Source organism: Dendronephthya gigantea, unplaced genomic scaffold, assembly GCF_004324835.1.
Source record: "Dendronephthya gigantea isolate DGI-Jeju-01 unplaced genomic scaffold, DenGig_1.0 000371F, whole genome shotgun sequence".
Classification (NCBI taxonomy): domain Eukaryota; kingdom Metazoa; phylum Cnidaria; class Anthozoa; order Malacalcyonacea; family Nephtheidae; genus Dendronephthya; species Dendronephthya gigantea.
In genome coordinates, this window is record NW_021163381.1 from 1,048 (window position 1) to 26,863 (window position 25,816).

Genomic DNA, 25,816 nt, shown 5'->3' on the forward strand with positions numbered 1-25,816 from the left:
CAACGAAAGGATCCCTCAACGCCTCGTGAGCATAAGGTCTCTCATGAATTTTGTGATTGATCAGCCTCGACACAAAATTTTGAGCTTTGCGATCACCAAGTTTCTTCAAATTAACAGAGTTCCCTTTTGATATATTTCTCATTCGATCAAACCTGGAACCAAAAGGGTGTTCACCTTTAGTTAAGACGTAGAAAGCAATCATACCTGCTACCTGGACATCTGATTTCCTTTTATAACGACTTTTCTCATCTTTCTCAATGGCTTGAGCTACTTCCGATGGCATCCATCCAGGAGTACCTTTGGCGAATGTTACAACTGTTGTTTCATCGTCATTCAAAATACGGCTTATTCCAAAGTCTGCCAATTTCATGTGACCTTCGATATCAACCAGGACGTTTGAAGGTTTTAAATCTCTGTGCAATATTCCTTCACCATGAAGAAATTCAAGTCCTGATAGAATTTCCCTAATCATTCGTGGACCATGCTCTTGTAGATGTTCAATACTGCATGCATGAACAAGTTCTCTCAAGTTTTCCTCGCAAAGATCAACAATAAGATACATGAACTCATTGCCAGAGTGAAAATAACGATAACTCACTATAAATGGACAGTTTTTCGTTTCAATGAGACTCATGATTTCCTTTTCGTTTTCAACTGTTTTGTCCTCACTTGGCACCAAAACTCTCTTAACAGCAACTTCACTTTCATCCTTCATGACACCAACATAGACACGTGAGCCACAACAACCGTCGCCAATTTTGAATTGATTCGTTGCGACAAAAGCCTGAATCGGTATTTCAGTCTATTGGAAAAAGAGATAGATATTAGATGCAGAGGGCAAAATCTGGTAATAAGTTATATTGTGCAAACGAATATTGAAAACTGTCTACGGAATCTAAATGCTCGTCTTCGCGGTGCGACAGCGTAGATCATGAACTCCATTTTCACCTTTATTATATACGCAAAACTGATTAAAACAACTTCATATATAATTATGTATTTCAAAAATTACCTTTTCTAACTGGTTGTGGTTCATTGTTTTCAACATCTCAATTTTCTCGCGATGTTTTATGGACCTCTTTAGAATAGTTTTTATTTCATCATGACCAATGTAAATACTCCATTCAAGAAGACTCATTTGCCTTCCCTCGACAAGAAATGTTCCAGCTCTCGAAACAACTATGTTCTTTTGCAAGAGGAGTTTCACCAAAGCAACTGAATTGTTCACAACAGCCATCCTCATGATGTCAGTGCCAAGAGCGCTGATATTACTTTTAGGAGTTATGTCAGCACCCTGTTCAATTAAATACTTGACAATTTCTAATTCACCTGTATCGACAGCGGCGTGCAGGACTGTCCAGCTGTCAGAATTCTTACCATTTACATTAGCGCCATTTCTGACTAGATATTTTACCACATTTAACGTAGCTTTCGTAACGGCGCTGTGCAGCACTGTCCGTCCGTTCGTCGTCTTACCAATTACATCAGCGCCATTTTCAACCAGGTATTTTACTACATCCATCGTACTTTTAGTAACAGCGTAGTGCAACACTGTCCTACCGTAAATATTTTCGCCATTTACATCAGCGCCCTTTTCAACAAGATGTTTCACCATTTCTAGCGTACCTTTAGAAACAGCATAGTGCAAGACTGACCATCCGTCAATATACTTGCCATTTACATCAGCCCCCTTTCTAATGAGATATTTTACCGTTTCGTGTGCTCCTTTAGCAACAGCACTGTGCAGCACTGTCCATCCGCTACTATCCTTGCCATTTACATCAGCGCCATTTTCAACAAGGAAAATTACCATTTCTAGCGTACCTTCAGTAACAGCACGGTGAAGCACTCTCGATTCATCAGTATCCTTGCCATTGACGTCAGCCCCATGTTCAACAAGGTATTTTACCATATCTAGCTTACTTTCAGTAAACAGCACTGTGTAGAACTGTCCGCCCGTCAATATCTGTGCTATTAACATCAGCGCCGTTTTCAACAAGGTATTTCACTATTTCTGGCTTACCTTTAGCAACAGCACTGTGCAGCACTGTTGACCCGTTAGTATTTTTGCTGTTAATGGCATTCACAGCAGCGCCTTTTTCAACAAGATATTTCACTATATCCAGCGTACCTTTAGTGACAGCAGTGTGCAGTATTGTCGACCCGTCAGTATTTTTACCTTTTACATCAGCCCCCTTTTCAACAAGATATTTTACCATTTCTAGTGTACCTTTGCTAACAGCATAGTGCAATACTGTCCATCCATCAGTATACTCGCCATTTACATCGGAGCCATTTTCAACAAGATATTTTATGATTTCTAGCTTACCTTCAGTAACTGCATTGTGCAGCACTGTCCACCTGTCAGTATTTTTACTTTTTACATCAGCGCCATTTTCAACAAGGTATTTTACCATTTCTAGCGTGCCTTGACTAACTGCAAAATGCAGCACTGTCTCCCCATTAGTATCCTTGCCATTTACATCAGCCCCATGTTCAACAAGATATTTTACCATATCTAGCTCACTTTCAGTAACAGCACTGTGTAGAACTGTCCGCCCGTGAATGTCCGTGCTATTTACATCAGCGCCGTTTTCAACAAGGTATTTTACTATTTCTGGCTTACCGTTAGCAACAGCACTGTGCAGCACTGTTAACCCGTTAGCATTTTTGCTGTTAATGGCATTCACAGCAGCGCCTTTTTCAACAAGATATTTCACTATTTCCGGCTTACCTTTAGCAACAGCAGTGTGTAGTAATGTCCTTCCGTCAGTATTTTTACCTTTTACATCAGCTCCCTTTTCAACAAGATATTTTGCCATTTCTAGTGTACCTTCGCTAACAGCATAGTGCAATACTGTCCATCCATCAGTATACTCGCCATTTACATCGGCGCCATTTTCAACAAGATATTTTATGATTTCTAGCTTACCTTCAGTAACAGCATTGTGCAGCACTGTCCACCCGTTAGTATCCTCTCCATTTACATCAGCACCATTTTCAACGAGATATTTTACCATTTCTAGCGTACCTTTACTAACTGCAAAATGCAGCACTGTTTCCCCATCAGAATCCTTTCCATTTACATTAGCGCCCTTTTGAACGAAATATTTCACAATTTCTAATGATCGAGACTGTATTGCACTCCGGAGAGCTCTACAATCATCTTGAAAATTATGTTCCGGGCCATATTGCACAAAATACTTAACAAGATCGAGTAAACCAGTTCTTGTCGCGTTACAAAGAACTGTTTCACCATCATCGTTCTGGGAATAAATGTCTGCTCCATGGTCAACTAAATATTTAACAATTTTTTGATCTGCTGGAGTAAACTGAAAAGCACGCCAAAGAATTGTTTTCTTCCAACTATCTTTTTTGTTTGCGCCACATTCAACTTGCCTTCTTATTTCGTCCCAAAATTTCTGTTTTCCTTCTTCACAGACGTTTGTACTTCCACTTGCCTCTTGCTTTTCATCACTTTCTATATATGGGGGTATTAACATAATAAATTCGTACAAATTTGGTAGCGTTTTTTACGATCTTCCAGGACATCATTTTCAATGCAAACTTGGTAGTTATTTGTCAAACACAGTCTGAATATGACTTTTTATTCAGTACTTTCGTTTAATTTCATGGGTTTCTTATTTCCTCGACGGCCTTTAAATTTCAATGTAAATATATATCTTCACGCAATTTTATTTATTACAAAAAAATGAGTTCAGTAATTGTATTTTGGTATAATTAATAATATTAATAGAGCGAAAAAGAGAACAATTAATGCCAAAATAATACCAGTGTTTACAAATTAAACCGAGCACGTAGCAGGAGTTGATTTGCTAACCACGAGTGTGATTTGGGCATCTATTATCCCCCAGTGGGCGCGGAGCGCCTGCGAGGGTACTAATTCCGATCGGAGATTAGGAATTACACCCGGAACCCGGGAGAACATAGCCGATTCCAAAGTTGTCCATATTCTTTGTCATGGACGATCGACGTTGGGTGGTTTTGTAAGTTTTGCGCATGCGCGAGTAATGACTGTAATCTACAAACGTTTTGATTAGCTAAGACAGAAAGTTTGTATTTTAATGAGAACGTCAGCAATCTAACTTTCATTTCGTGAACTTTTTTGTAAACGCGTTTCATAAACTTTTTCATGACTTTGTGCAAAGGAAACAAAGAAGAAACAAGATGCATGAAACATGACAGATAGCAAAGATGAACATGGATACAGTCATGCACTCAAGAAAAAGCCGAGTAAGAAAATAACTTATAATCTACATGTTTATAAGTGATTTCAAAGGGTAAATGTTTACTTTGTTTATTTCGTATTTGTTTCGTAGTAAGGACGAGATTTATTTGTATACTTTTCGGCTTTTGTATGCAGTTTATTTGTTTAATTTTCAGCTTTGTATAATTTTCAGTTTTTTATGCAAACGAATAAAACCAGTGAAAGGCTATTTTCAAAAAGTGATTTGGATACTTTACAGGATAGCGTGATACTTTACGCGGGATATTGCGAGACTTTTCGAAAGCGTGAAAAAGTACGAGTCGTAGGCGAGCGTTTTTCTTACGCTTTCTGAAAGTCGAGAAACTATTTAGTATTTGTTTAATAAAATAAATACAATGGAACAATTGTAACTTTTCGTGCGGGATTTTCTCATTTTGAACGCCAACTAACCAATGAAATTGCGAGTTTCATTGCACTTATTATATAAAATTTCATACCGTTATGATATTTTTTGTTTTCAATGTTTTCTTCTTGAAGTTCCACTTCAATTCCTTTTTGTTCATTAACAACAGGCTTGGATTGTTTATTTCCCAACGCAGATATATCATCTAATTTCCCAGATATTCCTGTACGATTCTTTTCTGCCAAAGTTAAAGTTATGTCGCTCTCCTCACGCTGGGATATGTTGACATTATCATATTCCATGGATTCAGTCATTCTCATCTTATTTGGCGAAGCCGCCATCTTCGAGCAAAACGGCTATGCCTAAAACAATTCAGACTTCATATGAAAATAGCACGTTGCATGTGCGCCTTTCTAAAAAGCAAACTTCTATTTAATTTTGTAAACCCATAATAGAATTTTACTAGAAATACATACATTTACTAGAACTCAGGCAAAGCTAATGATTTATGAAATGACTGGAATGAGTCGAAAGCTCATAAATGTTTCTTTTTTGCAGAAACCAATACAGTCATAAAAGTGAAGTAAACATCGCCCGTTTTACCACGCCATTAAGCTGGCAATTTAGTCCTTATGTATTGTCATTGTTAACTGCAAACACACAGTAATATTCTAATAGGTCAACCATCTTGACATGTTCACAACAATTACGATTAAATGAAATTAACTTAAGCTGGGCTCTGAAGAGGAAATTATCCTCTTTTATTATATGGATAGGGGTATTTTATTGAGGACTAAAACACTCGTACAATTCATACGCCACTATGTGACATGTTTACGTGATGTCTATGTCATGTTTATGCCATGTAAATGTCGTGTTTATGTCATATAAATTAATGTCATACGGTATGTCATGTCTATGTCTGGGGGTCACATAACGATTTTCAAAAATTTTCGATTTGAATTCAGAAATATTAAAAGATAAATTTACAACTGAACTATTTGTCTTAGTTAGAATTACTTGTTCCCGACACTTTTACGATTAAATGGAGAACACGCTTAATTGGGGTTGTATATTGAAGCATTTTCAATCACCGTAACTACGTTCGCTATCGAATGACATCCGGCAGTCACACGGTTACGAATTTGCGAATATGAAACCCTAAATTTAGAGCCCCTACCTCAAGATAACCTTTGCCGGTTGATTCTTGGCGAGATATATCGTGGTCTCTAAGTTTAGCGTGAACATAGCCCAAGTCACTCATGAGTAAAATTCGTCTAACGTAGCAATCGATAAAGTCTGTTTTGAAATTTAAGTAATGGACCCTTAGACCACAATCCTTGCGCGAATGCGCTAAATTTCACAAAATTTCTTATGGATTTTGAGCACTGTCGTACTGAAACAAATTATTGTGATATAACACAAGTTTATTTATCAAAGTCCTGGCTTCAATGGTTTATAGCCTACAACATTGACAATATATTAAATAAAGAGCTTTGTGATCTACATTCCAGCAAACCTACCTTCATCGCTGTCTGTCCCCGCTGTCGTCAGTGGTATATATTCGTTATTAGCGACAGCATGCTGCTGTGATGCTCTCTTAAAACGAAAAAAAACCTTATTTATTCTGAAGTCTAGTTCGCAACATATAACTAAAAAGACCAGAATTTTTTGAATATTATCTTGCAATTATAGGCAATTAGCCACAATAAGGGTTTCCACAATGCAAGGAAATTTCCTTGCGATTGACAACACAAGCGTGAGAGGGATCTGTGTTGATATGATATATGATGCATTCTTTTCAAAAGTATTTTGTTGCTGTTTTTTCCAATGTTGCTTCCCCCTATGAGCCATATGCGAATAAGTTGTGGAAACCCTTGCCTAAATTCTGGCACAGTATGTTGGCTTTTGCTGGATTTCCTCCTGCAGAGAAATATTAGCCAGCGAAATATTTGCATATTTTCTTTTGAATTGAGAGCAGTCAAATTGAACAAATTTCTTTATTTTGGTAAAATGCCACCAGTTATCTTACTTGAATACACACTGCTTCTTCTATTGCAGGTCAAAGTATCCTCTTCTATTGTTGAGAACAATACGTTGAGAACGCTAACTGGCAGTCCGAGTTCCCAAACGAGGTTTTATTCTGTCGAATTTTTTCATCTTGTATCTTGCATCATATAATCATGTTTACATATCAAAAGAACAATAGATGAATATATGAATATACACCGGCACCACTAATTACGCTTTTAGCTACGGCCTGTGTACAGTTGTCACAGCTTGGGGTGGACCCCCCCGGTCCATATCTATATTTGTACCGGGGATCCGCTAGCGGATATAGACCTACGGGGGTCCAATTCGGGGTCCGATTCATATACATAATATTCAACCACCATCACATTGCAAAATGAAGTTTAGTCTTCTAGCTAAACATATAGAAGGCCTCGCGATAGAAATATATTCGCGCTGCAAAGGCTGCTGATTTTAAGGGATTAAAAGTGCGCTCAGACTTTAAAATTTAATGTTTTGAAAGGATATCCTTGATTGAATTAGCTCTATCATTTTCGTCAAGACTACAGATGATATAATTTACGTCTTTTAATCCATTTATTTGTAATTTTTTTCAAATTGTTGTTTTGCATGTGTGCATGTGTGCATATGCGCTCCTTTGGAAGTTGCTTTGAGTTTAATAACATTTTTCGCGTCTAATGATTGCGAATATTATATAGTACATGCAGGGTGTCCCAAAAAAAACACACAACATTCAAATATGCAAGAATATTAGTATTGTTCGGGTTTGCACCATAGTTCAGCTAAAATGACTTTTAGCATTGTAAATGAAGGATTAAGAGCCATTTTCAATTCTCAGAGGTGCTTATCTATTAGGCTTTAGAGCATTAATGTTCTGCATATTTAAGTGGTTGCTTTTTTTTGGGACACCCTGTATACCACTTGACAAGGTTGTTCTTCGTAGCACTTCATTGGTCGAGAGCGAATCACGCGGGAGTGACGAAATATTGATGTCGCTCGCTGGACTCCCTGCAGAGTGAGATAAGGCGTTTTTTCCCATTGGGAAATAAAAACTTTAGTCAAGTGCGGCGCACCTGGGCATGCCACCTTTAGACTGGTTCTTCATTTGAAATTATATGTATTCTATGAATAGATATATCGCTGTTCACCGGGTGGAAAATTGTTTGGTGGGGTGTTATCTCACTGTGAAGAGACCAGTTAACGAGAGAAAAAACAAGAGGATAAACAGATTTAATAAGTACATTTTCATCTTTTAAAGAAAAAAGCAAACAGTTATATGTATATAAATTTTCTATTTGGTTGTATACTTACTGGTGCAGTGTATTTAGGCTTACATAAAGTGTTAAATATTTTTATTGCAAAATCAAAATGGTAGACGTTTGTCCCTATAAAGTCAGGGCCTCGGCTTCGCCTCGTGAAATATCGACCGGTCTCAGATTCCGAAAACATAATTTTTCCTTCGGTCGACGGTGAATAAGTGGTAATTAATTACTCATGCGATGGCAAATACAATTCGGGATTAGCCTAACGATGCCGGGTGAGTCGGATTTGGCAAATTTACGAGCAAGACGCATGCATATTAGCATAATAAAACGGAAAAAAATATTTGAAGCGCCTCGTCGAGATCTTTTAGCATTCGTGCCCAGCAACCCAAAGGTTTCGGCACGTATCTTTCGCGGATTGCAGATTTTTGATGTACACCGTCAATAACACAAATTTGCATCATAGCTTTTTCACGATATTAAGGAAAATGGATATATAGATGTGGAAGCTTTAACAATATAAAAACAGTGTACTTTAATATCACAATTGCTAATAGTTTGAAAAGCTCTAAATCTCAATAGCTTCTTGTTTTTAATGCAAGCGTTTGTCAAAATACAGCCTTGCTTGACTTCCTGATTTTATCCATTATTTTGTACTTTTGGCTTTCTTTTCTTTCTTAGTTCCTCTAGCTCTAGGAATGTTTAGTTTGTTTGCGAAATAACTTTCCGCGATTTGTTTTGTCATGTAATAATTAATCTGATTATCTCAACCTCGTGAACCATTTTGTGTGAAACGGGATGCGCTTAATGGCCATCCAGGGCAGACACGGAGGTCAGAGTCGCCCGTACTCGTCAAGTGACCCAGGCCTTAAAAAATTAATACCGCACTGTCCCACATGCATGTACAAAAAGTAAATACGACCATTTTAATTCACCAAGTTCAAGAACAAAAGAAAAAAAAGTTGTGATTTTGACGAAAAGGATATGTTCAAGTCGAAATAAGACTTATTTTTCACGAATCTCGTCTTTCGTAATTAATTTTGATAATAGTTGTCTTATCTCTGTAGAAAAGTTTTGTATTTCGACTGTATCAATGTTGATCAACGAAAGGATCTCTGAACGCTTCAGTACCGGTGCCAGCTTTATCCATACCCTACCAAATATCGCGTGTAGTGTAAACGGTCTTTAGAAAAGTTATTGCTGGCGAGCGAAGCGAGCCAGCTCCCTATTCTTGACAACAGCCTGTGGAAGCACATACGGCCGCGCGAGTTTGGGGTTTGGGCACGTATATTGAGTCGATGGCTCGACTTTTGTCATTCGGTAGACGCAGGCGGCTGGGTGTTTCTTACCCGCTTAGCAGGTTCTAGGACTACCGCCCATTGAGTTAATAGAGAGTTTGGCAATTGCAACGTGATTGGCAACGGCTACGTCCACATTGCGCGAGGGTTGAGGCGAAGACGGCGTACCCGTCGCGAAAAAGAAATGTTTGGCATTTCTTGCTCGACGGGTGTTTTGGCGGTAAATTGAAAATGGCGGAAAATATAAATATTGAAGACATACTCGATGAAAACGTAGAATATGAAGATTTACTCCTGTTCCTGTTGGCAGAGGAAGATATTGATGAAGAAGAATATTTTTTATTAATCGCAGAAAATGAAAACATGTTTAAGCAATCAAATTTTCCTTTTCAAGGATACGATAAGTTTAACTGGAATACAACAGATGAACTGTTTTGTAAAGTTGAGTTTAGATTTAAAAAAGAAGACATTTCCAGACTAAAAACAGTTTTAATGATTCCCGACGAAATCCGAATACAACGATGCACCCCGTGCAATGGTCTTGAAGCCTTATGTATACTGTTAAAAGATTTGCCTTTCCTGTGAGATACTGCGATATGGTGCCATTATTGGCAGATCTGTCCCTGAACTATGCAGGATTGTAAATTTCATGGTTAATTTTATTTACGAAAGAAACAAGTTTAGACTAACAAGTTGGAATCAATCATTCCTTTCACGCGAAAACCTACAGCTTTATGCCACTTCTATACACAACAAAGGTGCACCACTAACGAACTGCTTCGGCTTCATTGATGGCACCGTCAGGCCAATTTGTAGACCAGTCACAAACCAACGAGAAGTATACAATGGCCATAAGCGAACCCATGCCCTTAAATTTCAGAGCATTTGTCTTCCAAATGGAATCATAGGAAACCTTTCCGGGCCATGGGGTAGGGGCCTTTGAATTTATTGCATTGCATGCAATTGTATAACTATAAGTGGAACAACAACTGAGAAAATGTCATTGGCAGACAATACAGGAAATAAAAACATTTATTTGGCCAATTTATAATGGTTCCTAATAAACATGAAGTTATCTGATTCCAACAACCCCTTAATAAGTTACCAACATTTAACTAGGAAAGAAATTTATTTGCTTGAAATAAAATTAAAAGAGTCTGGTTCTACCTCAATGCACCATAAAATTAATTAATTACATGATAGTAAAAGCTTAAACTTAAAAAATATTACCACCACATTAATTCAGATTCAATAATAAATTCAAATTAAGATATGTTTGTTTCAGTCAGATATGAAGTTGAAAGGTTTTTTCTTATAGAGGGCAGAAGACATGATGCTTTCATTTTTGGAGAATCTCAAGTAATGGCAGAATTAGATCAACATGCCTTTGCCCCAGATGGAACTCCACTTTGCGTTTATGGAGATGCAGCATATCCTCTAAGGATCCATCTTCAAACCCCATTTCAGAACAATCCCCTTACAGACGAAATGAAAGAGTATAATAGGTTAATGAGTTCTGTAAGAATCAGTGTTGAATGGCTTTTTGGACAAATAGCAACATTCTTCAAATTTGTTGATTTTAAAAGGAATTTATGCTTAGGATTAAGCCCCATTGGTAAATATTATATTACAGCTGCTCTTTTAGAAAATGCATTGACATGCTGTTATGGAAACATTGTCTCTGAAGCATTTGGTATTTCCCCTCCAAACCTTGAAGAGTACTTTATAAACAATATCTGACCTATTCTCATAGTTGTAATCAGTGGAAATTTTAGTCACAAGGCAACATTTGCATGGTCACAAATATATAATAAATGAGAACTGATGATTTTTTATTAATACTTGTTAATCCAGTTTGCAATAAATTATCTCTGCAAATGATTGACATGAAAATGATTATTCACTGTACATCAGTTCTCCATCCAATCATTTAAATTTGTTGCCCAGCTCTAGTATTGAAGTATTAAGACTTATATGGAATAATAATCTGGAAGATAGATTTTAAATATTTTGTTAATAAATAACTGTGTAATAAATAAATAAATAAATAAATACATAAATAAATAGTTTGAAAGTCCTATTACTTAAAATTGGCATCAAATTAGCATATATGTATGACAAGCATCTAGTAACTTACTTTGTCCAATGCTTTTAAAAAATCTATGAAATAAGACTTAATCCAAAGGACTTCTGTCAACTGTAACACAACTAGTAAAATAGGCAAAAGCCAGTTACTGTCATTTCTTGGCTAATTCAACAAGAAGCTTCATTAGGTTTTCGTTCTGAGCCTTTTGTATCTCCAACTCTGATTTTCTGAGCTCGATTTCCTGCTTTCGTACTTCGATTTCCTGCTGCTTTATGTCTAGATCATTTCTGTGCTTCTCTTTAAAATATGCCAAGGTTGCCCTTCGTTTTGTAGACACATTAGGCAGATCGCTATCGTCATCAGATTCCATTCTCCTTCTTCTCGTTTCACCGATCGTTTCTAAAGCCCTAAGTCTCGTATCTTCTGCTACGCTTTTTTCACTCGCACATTTTTCTTCCTTCTCCTTTTCTCTACGCTCTTCATTGCTTTCAAACAGCCAATTATTTTCTCCATCATAACGTAAAATTCGTCTGGTTCTTCAACGCTGATACCACTCGCATTTATTTCCTCACGAGTCTTGCTTTTGAACTTTTTTTCAAGTATGCCATATCTCTCTCTCACAGCTCGTATATCCTTTAAAACAAAGCATGGAGAAGTCTTCGAATTTAAGTTGTCTACAATTTTTTGCCAAACTAATCCAATCATTCTAGAACCCTTCGGTTGCTCAAATGGCCTCTCCGCCAAAATCTCTCGAAGTAACTCCAAGTCATGTGTGCGAGTCCATTTCATGATAGGTTTTCTAAAATGATAAAAATTTAAATTTGGCAAGAATAAAACATGTGTTTTATGTAGTGAAATCGTAATGCTTACCTGTTCTCGGCAATTTCACTCATGTTTTTGTCGAGGTTTTTGTCTGCCGTTGTCATACGACGTGAAAACAACTAAATTAGCGTTGAAGGTAAACGCCAAAGCGACGTTGCAACGTGAGAATTTGTCTCGTCCCATTTTTTTCGCGCATTTCACGTTGCCGTTGCCAATCACGTTGCGATTGCCAAACTCTCTATTACTGGAGGACTTGCTGCCGCCTCCCGGCGAAATCACAGGCGAAATCACATGCGAAATCACAGGCGAAATCACAGGCAAAATCACAAGCTAAATCACAGGCGAAATCACAGGCGAAATCACAGGCCAAATCACAGGCGAAATCACAGGCGAAATCACAGGCGAAATCACAGGCGAAATCACAGGCGAAATCACAGGCGAAATCACAGGCGAAATCACAGGCGAAATCACAGGCGAAATCACAGGCGAAATCACAGGCGAAATCACAGGCGAAATCACAGGCGAAATCACAGGCAAAATCACAGGCGAAATCACAGGCGAAATCACAGGCGAAATCACAGGCCAAATCACAGACCAAATCACAGGCCAAATCACAGGTTAAATCACAGGCCAAATCGTGTCGCAAAAGATGGCTGATTTTGAGCTTTGCTGACGCCTCTCATTCGGCTGTTAATTTATAGCATCTAAATAAGCCGGTTTTTATAACAATTTCAGTTTTTTGCTTTTGGATTCGAATGTAAACTGATTACCAAAGGTTCTTAGCCATATAAATCCATCAAAACGTATGGTACAAACATCAAAATTAATATACTATTTTAGACCTTTGGTAAATGTGCAATGTTATATACTGAAACAGTCAAACTTTATCGTTTTTCTTTACTTGTGCGGGGAAGGAATTAAATTCCTGGCAATGTCAATCTTTGAGTTTGGTCTATTTTGTTTTTATGATAGCAAACAATAATGTAAATAGGTAAACCTTCCCCCCAATGAGTCTACTAGATTCAAGCATTAACATGATCTGACTGACAAAAGTGCTGAGCGAGTGCTGATACAAAGTAATAAGATTTTTGCTGCAAACAGTGTAAATTTCAACCTCTGATGATGGTGACTGTTAAAACCTAGTTAATATATTATCTTATTTGCTATTTATTATCTTGTCAAATTCAAATCAATTTATCAATTATCATGGCTTATAATTAATTGATTTTTCAACTTCCTGCACCTTGTGAATAAATCTTGATCAGATCTCCATTTATATTTTTCAGGATGAAGATGCTATGATATAAAGCAAGCTAGAGCTTATCAATTGTCATGCAATTTGCTGGAACATTGAACTGAGATGTATTAAACACATTATACACATTGTTATGAATCTGCATTGTTATCCTTAATATGTTGTTAGCTGGTATTTTTTAACCATTGTTATATTTATAAAAGAAATTAATATACACATGCATTGATTGAGCAGTGTATCTTCAATCTGCAGCCACTTTTATAATTTTCTGTTTATGGTATCAAACTCAAGAGGACTAAACTCATTAGGCTAATCAGGAGTAATTGAGTCTATGGAGAAATGAATATTATTCATTAATAAGACCAGGGGTCCAGGGCTGCAATTAGATAATATTGAAAACTTTTATAGCCCATTGAGGTACAATTAAGCTGATGACCTTAATGAAAAGTATGCTATGCAAATAGGACTATATATATATAGGACTCGCCAGCACTCCCCTTGTGAAAATAACTACTAGTTTATGTATTAATCTCCATTAACAAAAGAATGCCTCAACGCTTCGTGAGCATAAGGTCTCCTATCAATTTTATGATTGATCAGCCAGGACACAAACTTTTGAGCTTCGAGATCATCAAGTTTCTTCAAATTGACAGAGTTCCCTTCCGAAATATTTCTCATTCGATCAAAGGAAGAACCAAAAGGGTGTTCACCTTTAGTTAAGACGAAGAAAGCAATCATACCCGCGACCTGGACATCTGATTTCCTTTTGAAACGACATTTTTCATTTTTCTCAATGGCTTGAGTTACTTCCGATGGCATCCATCCAGGAGTACCTTTGGCGAATGTTTGAATTGTCGTTTGATTGTCTTTTAGGACACGGCTTATTCCAAAGTCTGCCAATTTCATGCGACCATCGATATCAACCAGGACGTTTGATGGTTTTAAATCTCTGTGCAATATTCCTTTATCATGAAGAAATTCAAGTCCTGACAGAATTTCCTTAATCATTCGTGGACCATGCTTTTGTAGATGTTCAATACTGGATGCATGAACAAGTTCCCTCAAATTTTCTTCGCAAAGATCAACAATAAGATACATGAACACATCGTCATGATCACGGTGAAAATGACGATAGCTCACTATAAATGGACAGTTTTCCGTCTCAATGAGACTCATGATTTCCTTTTCGTTTTCAACTGTTTTGTCCGCACTTTGCACCAAAATTCTCTTAACAGCAACTTCACTTCCATCATGCATGAGACCAACATAGACACAAGAAGAACCACCATCGCCAATTTTGAATTGATTCTTTGCGACAAAAGCCTGCATCGGTATTTGAGTCTATTTAAGAAAGATATGGTTATTAGATGCCTCATCAGACGCAATAAAAGGCAGGGCAGGGGGCAGAAATCCGAAAAAAGGCACTTTAATGGTTTACTAAGGCCAACACGGAGAAAAATAAGTTTGATAGCGTTATAGCGCCTGTCCTTTATTCAAACTTCAAATAGATAATGGATTTGTTATGGAATTAACGTTTTGCATTTCTGCTTTTTCATTAAACCCATATTGAAGAACAAAAATTACAAAATAAGACATTCAATGTCCATGAGCATATAAAAGGCAAGCTGCCCCTTCTGCTCCCGTCGACGAAAAGGTTTAACATAAGTTACCCCTTTGAGCTACTATATTGAATTGTCCCTGGCTGCTACAACCCAGCAGCGAGGGAAAATACCTAAATTCAGTTTTCCGCTTGCCATTAAACACTCCCTTTAAACACACCCATTGCAAGACTGCAAAACTGCAGCGTGATCCTGCACGAGTACACCACAAGGCAATTAGCAAGCAGCCAATTAGCAACGTTCGCTAATGTTCATGACTGTCGTTAAAATTGTGGCATTATCATGCAAACATATCCGACGCATTGTATATCTAAAGCTCATAGGGGTAACTTCTGTTACCATTTACCCTGTCTACCATTTCAGAGTTTTTACAATCCACCGATTTTGCACTAATTTGCTGATTTGCATAAAACCATGAGGAAAGTGATAAAAAATATTTACAGAAATTTATGTAAATATTGTTGCGTCAAGGACTGCCTAACAGTTCATCTAGAGTATATTGGGGTAATGCCGTACCCACCTGTGAGACATTCTACCTCGCTTCATGTAGCTAATAAAAACACTTTGTTCAGTGCATTTTTTTAGTAATTAAACATTGGTCCTTGGGGATGGAGTGTTGCCGAAGGTCACCCTCTACCCCGTAGACTCGCATAAATCTACATGCATTCGTGTCTAAACCTCAGTAAAGAATGACTTCATGGGGATATATGACCCCTTTGGACATTTAGGATACCTATCTGGGGAGCTACGACCCCTCTTGGGTGAAGATCAATACTGGGGAGCAACTGCTAAACCCCTGAGGACGTGCAACATGGGGATCCACGACCCCTGAGGACGCCAGAGTCCTTGGCTAGGACTACATAATTAATTGTACCATAAACTACATGAATTAAGCTGTAGCGAGCCTATAAGGGGTAACTTTGACCTTATCTACATTATATTTGAAGCACTTCTCTCTCAAAAACCATTTCTCCCACAACTAATTGTGCGTTTGGTGTCTCGGTTGGGCCTTTAATGATTTATAACGTTGTTTCTATCCAAACTCAGTTAATTTGAAAAATTACCTTTTCTAACATGTTGCAGTTCATTCTTTTCAACATCTCAATCTTCTCACCATGTTTTAAAGACTTTTTGAGACTATTTTGAGATTCTTCGATAAGAATTGGCTTCATTTGGCTTCGTTCGACAAGAAATTTTCCAGCTCTCGGAACAACCCTGTTCTTTTGCCTGATGAGATCCACCAAAGCAACTGAATTGTTTGCAACAGCCATCCTAATGATGTCAGTGCCAAGAGTATGAGCGCTGATGTTACCTTTAGGAGCTATGTCAGCACCCTGTTCAACTAAATACTTAATAATTTCTAATGCACCAGTATCTACAGCAGCGTGTAGGACGGTCCAACCGTCAGTGTATTTACTATTTACATCAGCGCCATTTTTCACGAGGTGCTTTGTGATATCCAGGCTACCTTTAGTAACAGCAGTGTGGAGGACTGTCCACCCGTCAGTATTCTTTCCATTTACATCAGCACCATTCTGAACGAGGTATTTTACCATATCTAGTGTACCTTTATTAACAGCACTGTGCAGGACTGTCCATTTGTCAGAATTCTTACCATTTATATCAGCGCCATTTTCAACGAGATATTTTACCACCTTTAGCGTACCTTTCGTAACGGCGCTGTGCAGCACTGTTCGTCCGTTCGTCGTCTTACCAATTACATCAGCGCCATTCTCAACCAGGTATTTTACTATATCTATCGTACTTTCAGTAACGCGTAGTGCAACTGTCCTACCGTAAGTATTCTTACCATTTACATCAGCGCCCTTTTCAACAAGATATTTCACCATTTCTAGCGTACCTTTAGAAACAGCGTAGTGCAGGACAGACCATCCGTCAATATACTTGCAATTTACATCAGCACCTTTTCCAATGAGATATTTTACCGTTTCGTGTGCTCCTTTAGCAACAGCACTGTGCAACACTGTCCATCCGTTACTATCCTTGCCATTTACATCAGCGCCATTTTCAACAAGGAAACTTACAATTTCTAGCGTACCTTCAGTAACAGCACTGTGAAGCACTCTCCATTTATCAGGATCCTTGCCATTTACATCAGCCCCATGTTCAACAAGATATTTTACCATATCAAGCTTACTTCCAGTAACAGCATTGTGTAGAACTGTCTTTCCGTCAATATCCGTGCTATTTACATCAGCGCCGTTTTCAGCAAGATATTTCACTATTTCTGGCTTACCTTTAGCAACAGCACTGTGCAGCACTGTCGACCCGTCAGCATTTTTGCTGTTAATGGCATTCACAGCTGCGCCTTTTTCAACAAGATATTTCACTATACCCAGCGTACCTTTACTAACAGCTGTGTGTAGAACTGTCAACCCGTCAATATCCGGTCTATTTACATCAGCGCCGTTTTCAACAAGATATTTCACTATTTCAAGCTTACCTTTAGCAACAGCACTGTGCAGCACTGTCGACCCGTTAGTATTTTTCCTGTTAATGGCATTCACAGCAGCGCCTTTTTCAACAAGATATTTCACTATATCCAGCGTACTTTTAGTAACAGCAGTGTGCAGTACTGTCTTTCCGTCAGTATTTTTACCTTTTACTTCAGCTCCCTTTTCAACAAGATATTTTACCATTTCTAGTGTACCTTTGCTAACAGCATAGTGCAATACTGTCCATCCATCAGTATACTTGCCATTTACATCGGCACCGTTTTCAACAAGATATTTCATGATTTCTTGCTTACCTTCAGTAACAGCATTGTGCAGCACTGTCCACCCATCAGTATCAATTCCATTTACATCAGCGTTATTTTCAACAAGATATTTTACCATTTCAAGCGTACCTTCACTAACTGCAAAATGCAGCACTGTGTCCCCATTAGTATCTTTACCATTTACATCAGCCCCATGTTCAACAAGGTATTTTACCACATCTAGCTTACTTTCAGTAACAGCGCTGTGTAGAACTGACCTCTCGTCAAAATCCGTGCTATTTACATCAGCCCCGTTTTCAACAAGGTATTTCACTATATCTGGCTTACCTTTAGTAACAGAAGTGTGCAGTACTGTCCTTCCGTCAGTATTTTTACCTTTTACATCAGCTCCCTTCTCAACAAGATATTTTATCATTTCTAGTGTACCTTCGCTAACAGCATAGTGCAATACTGTCCATCCATCAGTATACTTGCCATTTACATCGGCGCCGTTTTCAACAAGATATTTTATGATTTCTAGCCTACCTTCAGTAACAGCATTGTGCAGCACTGTCCACCCATCAGTATCAATTCCATTTACATCAGCGCCATTCTGAACGAGGTATTTTACCATATCTAGTGTACCTTTATTAACAGCACTGTGCAGGACTGTCCATTTGTCAGAATTCTTACCATTTATATCAGCGCCATTTTCAACGAGATATTTTACCACCTTTAGCGTACCTTTCGTAACGGCACTGTGCAGCACTGTTCGTCCGTTCGTCGTCTTACCAATTACATCAGCGCCATTCTCAACCAGGTATTTTACTATATCTATCGTACTTTCAGTAACAGCGTAGTGCAACACTGTCCTACCGTATGTATTCTTACCATTTACATCAGCGCCTTTTTCAACAAGATATTTCACCATTTCTAGCGTACCTTTAGAAACAGCGTAGTGCAGGACAGACCATCCGTCAATATACTTGCCATTTACATCAGCACCCTTTCCAATGAGATATTTTACCGTTTCGTGTGCTCCTTTAGCAACAGCACTGTGCAACACTGTCCACCCGTTACTATCCTTGCCATTTACATCAGCACCATTTTCAACAAGGAAACTTACCATTTCTAGCGTACCTTCAGTAACAGCACTGTGAAGCACTCTCCATTTATCAGGATCCTTGCCATTTACATCAGCCCCATGTTCAACAAGATATTTTACCATATCAAGCTTACTTCCAGTAACAGCATTGTGTAGAACTGTCTTTCCGTCAATATCCGTGCTATTTACATCAGCGCCGTTTTCAGCAAGATATTTCACTATTTCTGGCTTACCTTTAGCAACAGCACTGTGCAGCACTGTCGACCCGTTAGTATTTTTCCTGTTAATGGCATTCACAGCAGCGCCTTTTTCAACAAGATATTTCACTATATCCAGCGTACTTTTAGTAACAGCAGTGTGCAGTACTGTCTTTCCGTCAGTATTTTTACCTTTTACATCAGCTCCCTTCTCAACAAGATATTTTATCATTTCTAGTGTACCTTCGCTAACAGCATAGTGCAATACTGTCCATCCATCAGTATACTTGCCATTTACATCGGCGCCGTTTTCAACAAGATATTTTATGATTTCTAGCCTACCTTCAGTAACAGCATTGTGCAGCACTGTCCACCCATCAGTATCAATTCCATTTACATCAGCGCTATTTTCAACAAGATATTTTACCATTTCAAGCGTACCTTCACTAACTGCAAAATGCAGCACTGTGTCCCCATCAGTATCCTTGCCATTTACATCAGCCCCATGTTCAACAAGGTATTTTACCACATCTAGCTTACTTTCAGTAACAGCACTGTGTAGAACTGACCTCTCGTCAATATCCGTGCTATTTACATCAGCTCCGTTTTCAACAAGGTATTTCACTATATCTTGCTTACCTTTAGTAACAGAAGTGTGCAGTACTGTCCTTCCGTCAGTATTTTTACCTTTTACATCAGCTCCCTTCTCAACAAGATATTTTATCATTTCTAGTTTGCCTTCGCTAACAGCATAGTGCAATACTGTCCATCCATCAGTGTACTCGCCATTTACATCGGCGCCATTTTCAACAAGATATTTTATGATTTCTAGCTTACCTTCAGTAACAGCATTGTGAAGCACTGTCCACCCGTTAGTATCCTTTCCATTTACATCAGCACCATTTTCAACGAGGTATTTTACCATTTCTAGCGTACCTTTACTAACTGCAAAATGCAGCACGGTCTCCGCATCAGAATCCTTTCCATTTACATTGGCGCCCTTTTGAACGAAATATTTCACAATTTCTAATGATCGAGACTGTATTGCACTTTGGAGAGCTCTGCAATCATCTTGAAAATTATGTTCAGGGCCATATTGCACAAAATACTTAACAAGATCAAGTAAACCATTTCTTGTCGCGTTGCAAAGAACTGTTTCACCTTCTTCGTTCTGGGAATAAATGTCTGCTCCATGGTCAACTAAATATTTAACAATTTTTTGATCTACTGGACTAAACTGAAAAGCACGCCAAAGAATTGTCTTCTTCCAACGATCTTCTTTGTTTTCACCACATTCAACTTGCTTTCTCAGTTCGTCCCAAAATTTCTGTTTTCCTTCTTCACAGACGTTTGTACTTCCACTTGCCCCTTGCTTTTTATCACTTTCTATATATGGGGTATTAACATAATAAATTCGTACAACTTCAATGCAAACTTGATAGTTATTTGTTAAACACAGTCTGAATATGACTTTTTATTCAGTACTTTCGTTTACTTTCATGGCCTTTCTTATTTCCTTGACGGCCTTTAAGTTTCAATGTAAATATATATCTTCACACAAATTTGCTTATTTTGAAAAAATGAGTAAAGTAATTGTATTTTGGTATAATTAATGATATTAATAGAGCGAAAAAGAGCGCATTTAATGCCAAAATGATACCAGTGTTTACAAATTCAACCGAGCACGTAGCGGGAGTTGATTTGCCAACCACGAGTATGATTTTGGCATCTATTGTATATCTTGTAAATGCTGCAATTCCACTGACTAAAGAGTGCGATTTGAGCATTAATTGCATTCTTGCTCATAGGCAATCACCATTAAGGATACAAAATGTCATTTCTAAGTTATGCTCTATTTTATTAATTTCAAATTGTACTATTTACCAAGGATTATTCTGATGAAAATTGACAATTGATCTTTTTTATGATGATATAAAACGCTAAAGTCTAATGTTACACGAAGTTTGATTGGCAGGATAATTTTAAGGAGCCAATCAAATTTCGTGCAAGATCAGACTTTCGGCGTTTATCGACATTTTAAGAAAGGTCTATTATATTATTGAAGTTCAAGTGCCTATATACCATGGTTGCAGATTTTAAGGTATTTTATAAATCTTTGCAATACGTTATGTTATGACTATTATTGAGTCGTGCAATTAATGATGGTAATAGAACGAATGGGAGTGAAAGTAATGCCCAAGTCATACGAGCGTTTACAAAACAAAGGTTTATATATCTAAAGATACAATTTTTGAAATTCATTACAATTCATCAGAACAATGCTTAGTAAATAGTAGAATTTGAAATTATTAAGATTTAGTATAATTTATATTTTGTATCCTGATTGCTGCTTGGCTAGTTGTATGTACTAATGGAGTGATTTTTATTAGCTATGAGCAAAAGAGCAATTACAACTCGAAAGGGTTGCCAATGAAATTGCAGCATTTTCCAAAGATTACAGAAGATATATAATTAGAGAAATCACTGTGCTTCTCTTGACAAATTAGGGTCCAGAAATTTTGTCATGTTAATATCAAGACGACAAGCCGAATACTTGAAGAATGCAGAGAGAACCTCCATGCACGTTTCGAGGAAGGGCTTTTTTTGAAGTTTTTGACCTTGGTTCTTGACCTTGGTTCTTAGATAAATGTTCTATAAATAGAGATTACTTCATGATTTTCGAGTTGTCAAGGATCGCAAAACGAACGAATGAGCGCAGCGAACGAGTGAGTTTGCGATCCTTCGCAACGAGTGCATAATAAAAATCGTACAAACGAGCCAACCATGAAGTAATTTGTTTATTAAATGTGTATAGAGATCAATTTGACAACGACACGCTTTTAATATACAAAAACACAGCGAGCAACAAAATCGAAACTTTATGCATCAAAACATATTTATTACCGTTCAGTTTCTTTGTAATTTTGTTCAAAAGAAGTTAGATACTCTTTCCGAAAGATTTGAGAATGTGCTGAATGTAAAAATATCTTGAATATGAGAATTATGTTTTGAATCTCACTCCTATATTTCGACGCCATCTTGAAAGAAAATGTAAACAAATTGCCGCCAAAATGACATACGACAATTTTTCACGTGTGAAGAATATCGTACGTCCAATCAAAAGCCGTGTAAGGCATTTTTTCACGCGTGAAAAACATAGTACGTCCAATCAAATTGCATAAAATTAATTTACACAGTGATTTTTATTTCATCTTCTGCTGTGCATAAATCTCTATACACATATAATAATAAAAGAATACTAAATGATTTCCGTGCAGGATAGCGTGATACTCCACGCGGGATATTGCAAGACTTTTCGAAAGCGTGAAGAAGCACGAATCGTAGGCGAGTGTTTTATTACGCTTTCTGAAAGTCGAGGAAGCATTTAGTATTTGCTTTATAAAATAAATACAATGAGACATTTGTAACTTTTCGTGCGGGATTCTCTCATCCTGCACGCCTACTAACCAAATTGCGAGTTTCATTCCACTTATTATAATTATAAAATTTCATACCATTATGACATTTTTCGTTTTCAATGTTTTCTCCTTGATGTTCCACTTCAATTCCTTTTTGTTCATTATTAACAACAGGCTTGGATTGTTTATTTCCCCGCGCAGATGTATCATCTAATTTCCCAGATGTTCCTGTACGATTCTTTTCTGCCAAAGTTAAACTTATGTCACTCTCCTCACGCTGGGATATGATGACATTATTATTTTCCATGGATTCAGTCATTCTCATCTTATTTGGCGAAGTCGCCATCTTTGAGCAAAACGGCTATGCCTAAAACAATTCAGACTTTATATGACAATGGCACGTTGCATGTGCGCCTTTCTAAAAAGCAAACTTCTATTCAATTTTTAAAATTATAAATAGCAGAATTACATACATGAAACAACCCCTCGTAATGTCAAACGAAGCGGAATATTTCCTAAGCCAGAACTCAGGCTAAGCTAATGATTTATGAAATGACTCGAGTGAGAGGAAAGCTCATAAATGTTTCTATTTTGCAGAAACCAATACAGTCATAAAAGTGAAGTAAACATCGCCCGTTTTCCCAAGGTATTAAGCAGGCAATTTAGTCATTATGTATTGTCATTGTTCACTGCAAACACACAGCAGTATTCTAATACATCAACCACCTTGACATGTTCACAAGAATTACGATTAAAGGAAATTAACTTAAGCTGGGCTCTGAAGAAGAAATTATCCTCATTTTATTATATGGATGGGAGTACTTTACTGAGGACTAAAAAACTCGTACGCCACTCATACGCCACTACATCCGGGGTACAGTGCGGATATTTTTCGTATGTGACATGTTACGTCATGAAATTTCATGTTTATGTCATATAAATGTCATACGGTACGTCATGTTTAGGGGTGACATAACGAGTTTTAAAAATTTTCCGGCCACTTTCATTGCTGTTGTTGTGAAAATACAAATGTCTTTGGTTCGTATGTAAAACGGAATTAACGTTGGATATACAAACGAAAACAATTGAAAGACATTTTAGATACGTAAAATTTATTCTAATTAATGTTTAGGCTAAAATTTGAAAAATATTCGCTTTATAATGGTCCTTCATGGCTTGTGTACTTTTGTTACTCTGAATTTAGTGGGTATAATCAACAGAACATCAGGGCCGTGCCGACCGATATTTTATTGGGGGGGGGGTGTCACAATATTTTGGGCCCCTCAACACTTTATCGACTTTTGGGCCCCCTTAAAAGTCGCAACCTATTTAATGTTTTAGTAAATCTTTTACAGTTACAAATAATTAGAATCTAACCATTGCAAGTTTAATTTTGCCCAAACGAAGGAATGTACAGTCATATCAATTTAATGCGCCTGTGTTTAATTCCAGACCACACCTTGCCAAGGTTTTGGAGATCAACCTTCTCAGCCAAATCTTTTGCTCATGCCAAAAGCATAAGAGAATCAAGTCTTTTATTGTCCATTGAATTTCTACAGCGGGACTTGACAAACTTAAGCTTACTAAAACTTAAGTTTTGAATAAATGAATAAATACCCGGCTTAATTTGTCTTTAATCCTGCTTAGAATCTTTCAATATGATGAAAATGACAGACATTTGAGCCCACAGTTGATGTGATCAAAATAAGCGCGTAAAACTTCATGTAAGTCGTGCTTCAAAGGGGGAGAAAACGAGAAGAAAACGCTAGTTTAAGAAGACATTAGGGGAGAAAACCATTTGAAAATCGAAAATGTTGGTTATTTTCTTCATAAATATAATTATTTTTAGCTTTGTTGTTAAATCAAATAACTGAAATAAGGCAAGTTCTTCCCCAAAAGCAGGGCCCCTTAGCATTTATTTGGGGGGGGTAATACACCCCCCCACACCCCCCCAGGAGGCACGGCCCTGCAGAACATGCATTACACGGTCCCCTCGGAGAAATAAGTTTTATGTTCTCGTGAACAATTTCTCACGAGTGAGCGCAGCGAAAAGATTGACCCATTTACTGCCTTTAAAAAAGTTATACCCTACAATATTCTAAAAAGTGACGAGACAACATCGATTCTCAAACTGTCGCTTGGGAATACTTTGTATTTGTATTTATTTGTATTTATTTGTATTTGTATTTAATAAAATTACTTTGCAACCTAAAGGCTGAATTACAGTTAAAACTATTGTATCATTAAAATTATAGCTAAATACTTTACCACATCACCGAAGGGCTCAAACTATACGCAATAATTTGATGCCTGGTTGCAATTTAATCTATGCATGTTGTGAACATGTCATTGTGGCTGATGTGATAGAATATTTCTATGTGCGTGCAGTCATGCAACAATGAATTCAGAAATAATAAAAGATAAATTTATATCTGAACTATTTGTCATCGGTTAAAATTACTTGTTCACGACACATTTACGATTAAATGAAAAACACGCTTAATTGGGGTTGTATATTGAAGCATTTTTAATCACCGTAACTGCGTTCGCTTTCGTCGAATGAAATCCGGCAGTCACACGGCTACGAATTTGCGAAAATGAAATCCTAAATTTAGGCCCCCTACCTAAGGATAACCATTGCCGGTTGATTATTGGCGAGATATATCGTGGTCTCTAAGTTTAGCGTGAACATAGCCCAAGTCACTCATGAGTAAAATTCCTCTAACGTAGCAATCGATAAAGTCTGTTTTGAAGTTTAAGTAATTAGACCATTAGTTCACAATCCTTGCGCAAATGCACTGCATTTCACAAAATTTCTTATGGATTCTGAGCACTGTCGTACTGAAATAAATTATTGTGATATAACACAAGGTTATTTATCAAATTCCTGGCTTCAATGTTTTATAGCCTACCACATTGACAATATGTTAAATAAAGGGCTTTGTGATCTACACTCCAGCAAACCTACCTTCATCGCTGACTGTCCCCGCTGTCCTCAGTGGCATATAATAAAATCATTATTCGTTATTAGTGTGTGCTGTGATGCTCTCTTAAAACGAAGAAAAAACCTTATTTATTATGAAGTCTAGTTCGCAACATTGTTTAACTATAAAGAGCAGAATTTTTTGAATATTTCTTGCAATTATAGGCAATTAGCCACAATAATAAGGATTTCCACAATGCAAGGAAATTTCCTTGCGATTGTCAACACAAGCGTGAGAGGGATCTGTGTTGATATGATATATATGATGCATTCTTTTCAAAAGTATTTTGTTGCTGTATTTTTCCAATGTTGCTTCCCCCTATATGAGCCATATGCGAATAAGTTGTGGAAACCCTGGCCTAAATTCTGGCACAGTATGTTGGCTTTGG

At 37.4% G+C, this 25,816-nt stretch overlaps 2 protein-coding genes across 2 annotated transcripts; both read right to left on the minus strand.

The window, feature by feature from the left end:
• Nucleotides 1–204: 204 nt before the first annotated feature.
• Nucleotides 205–2,822, minus strand: LOC114542630 (putative ankyrin repeat protein RF_0381; the record flags this gene model as incomplete). Its single annotated transcript, XM_028562137.1, has 6 exons — nucleotides 2,528–2,822; nucleotides 2,024–2,338; nucleotides 1,825–1,971; nucleotides 1,627–1,725; nucleotides 1,013–1,401; nucleotides 205–802 (listed from the first exon to the last, which is right to left on the minus strand). Coding segments are annotated over exons 1-6 (1,843 nt in total), but the record flags the coding sequence as incomplete, so codon positions are not given.
• Nucleotides 2,823–13,910: 11,088 nt separating this feature from the next.
• On the minus strand, nucleotides 13,911–25,434 carry LOC114542620 (serine/threonine-protein phosphatase 6 regulatory ankyrin repeat subunit A-like). The gene is made up of 10 exons (XM_028562130.1): nucleotides 25,413–25,434; nucleotides 22,541–22,811; nucleotides 19,962–20,411; nucleotides 19,467–19,664; nucleotides 18,963–19,292; nucleotides 18,355–18,920; nucleotides 17,800–18,213; nucleotides 17,149–17,745; nucleotides 16,069–16,830; nucleotides 13,911–14,726 (listed from the first exon to the last, which is right to left on the minus strand). The coding sequence occupies exons 2-10, from the start codon at nucleotides 22,788–22,790 to the stop codon at nucleotides 13,911–13,913; spliced, it is 4,383 nt and encodes a 1,460-aa protein (XP_028417931.1). The 5' UTR covers nucleotides 22,791–22,811; nucleotides 25,413–25,434.
• Between the last annotated feature and the right edge of the window lie 382 nt (nucleotides 25,435–25,816).

Coding starts and splice junctions, on each gene's coding strand:
- LOC114542620 (XM_028562130.1), bottom strand. CDS start 22,790: ATGGCGACTTCGCCAAATAAGATGAGAATGACTGAATCCATGGAAAAT. Junction 17,746..17,799: donor TTGATACTGATGGGTGGACA/GTGCTGCACAAT, acceptor AAATATCTTGTT/GAAAACGGTGCCGATGTAAA. Junction 14,727..16,068: donor ACTGCAACATGTTAGAAAAG/GTAATTTTTCAA, acceptor TTTCTTAAATAG/ACTCAAATACCGATGCAGGC.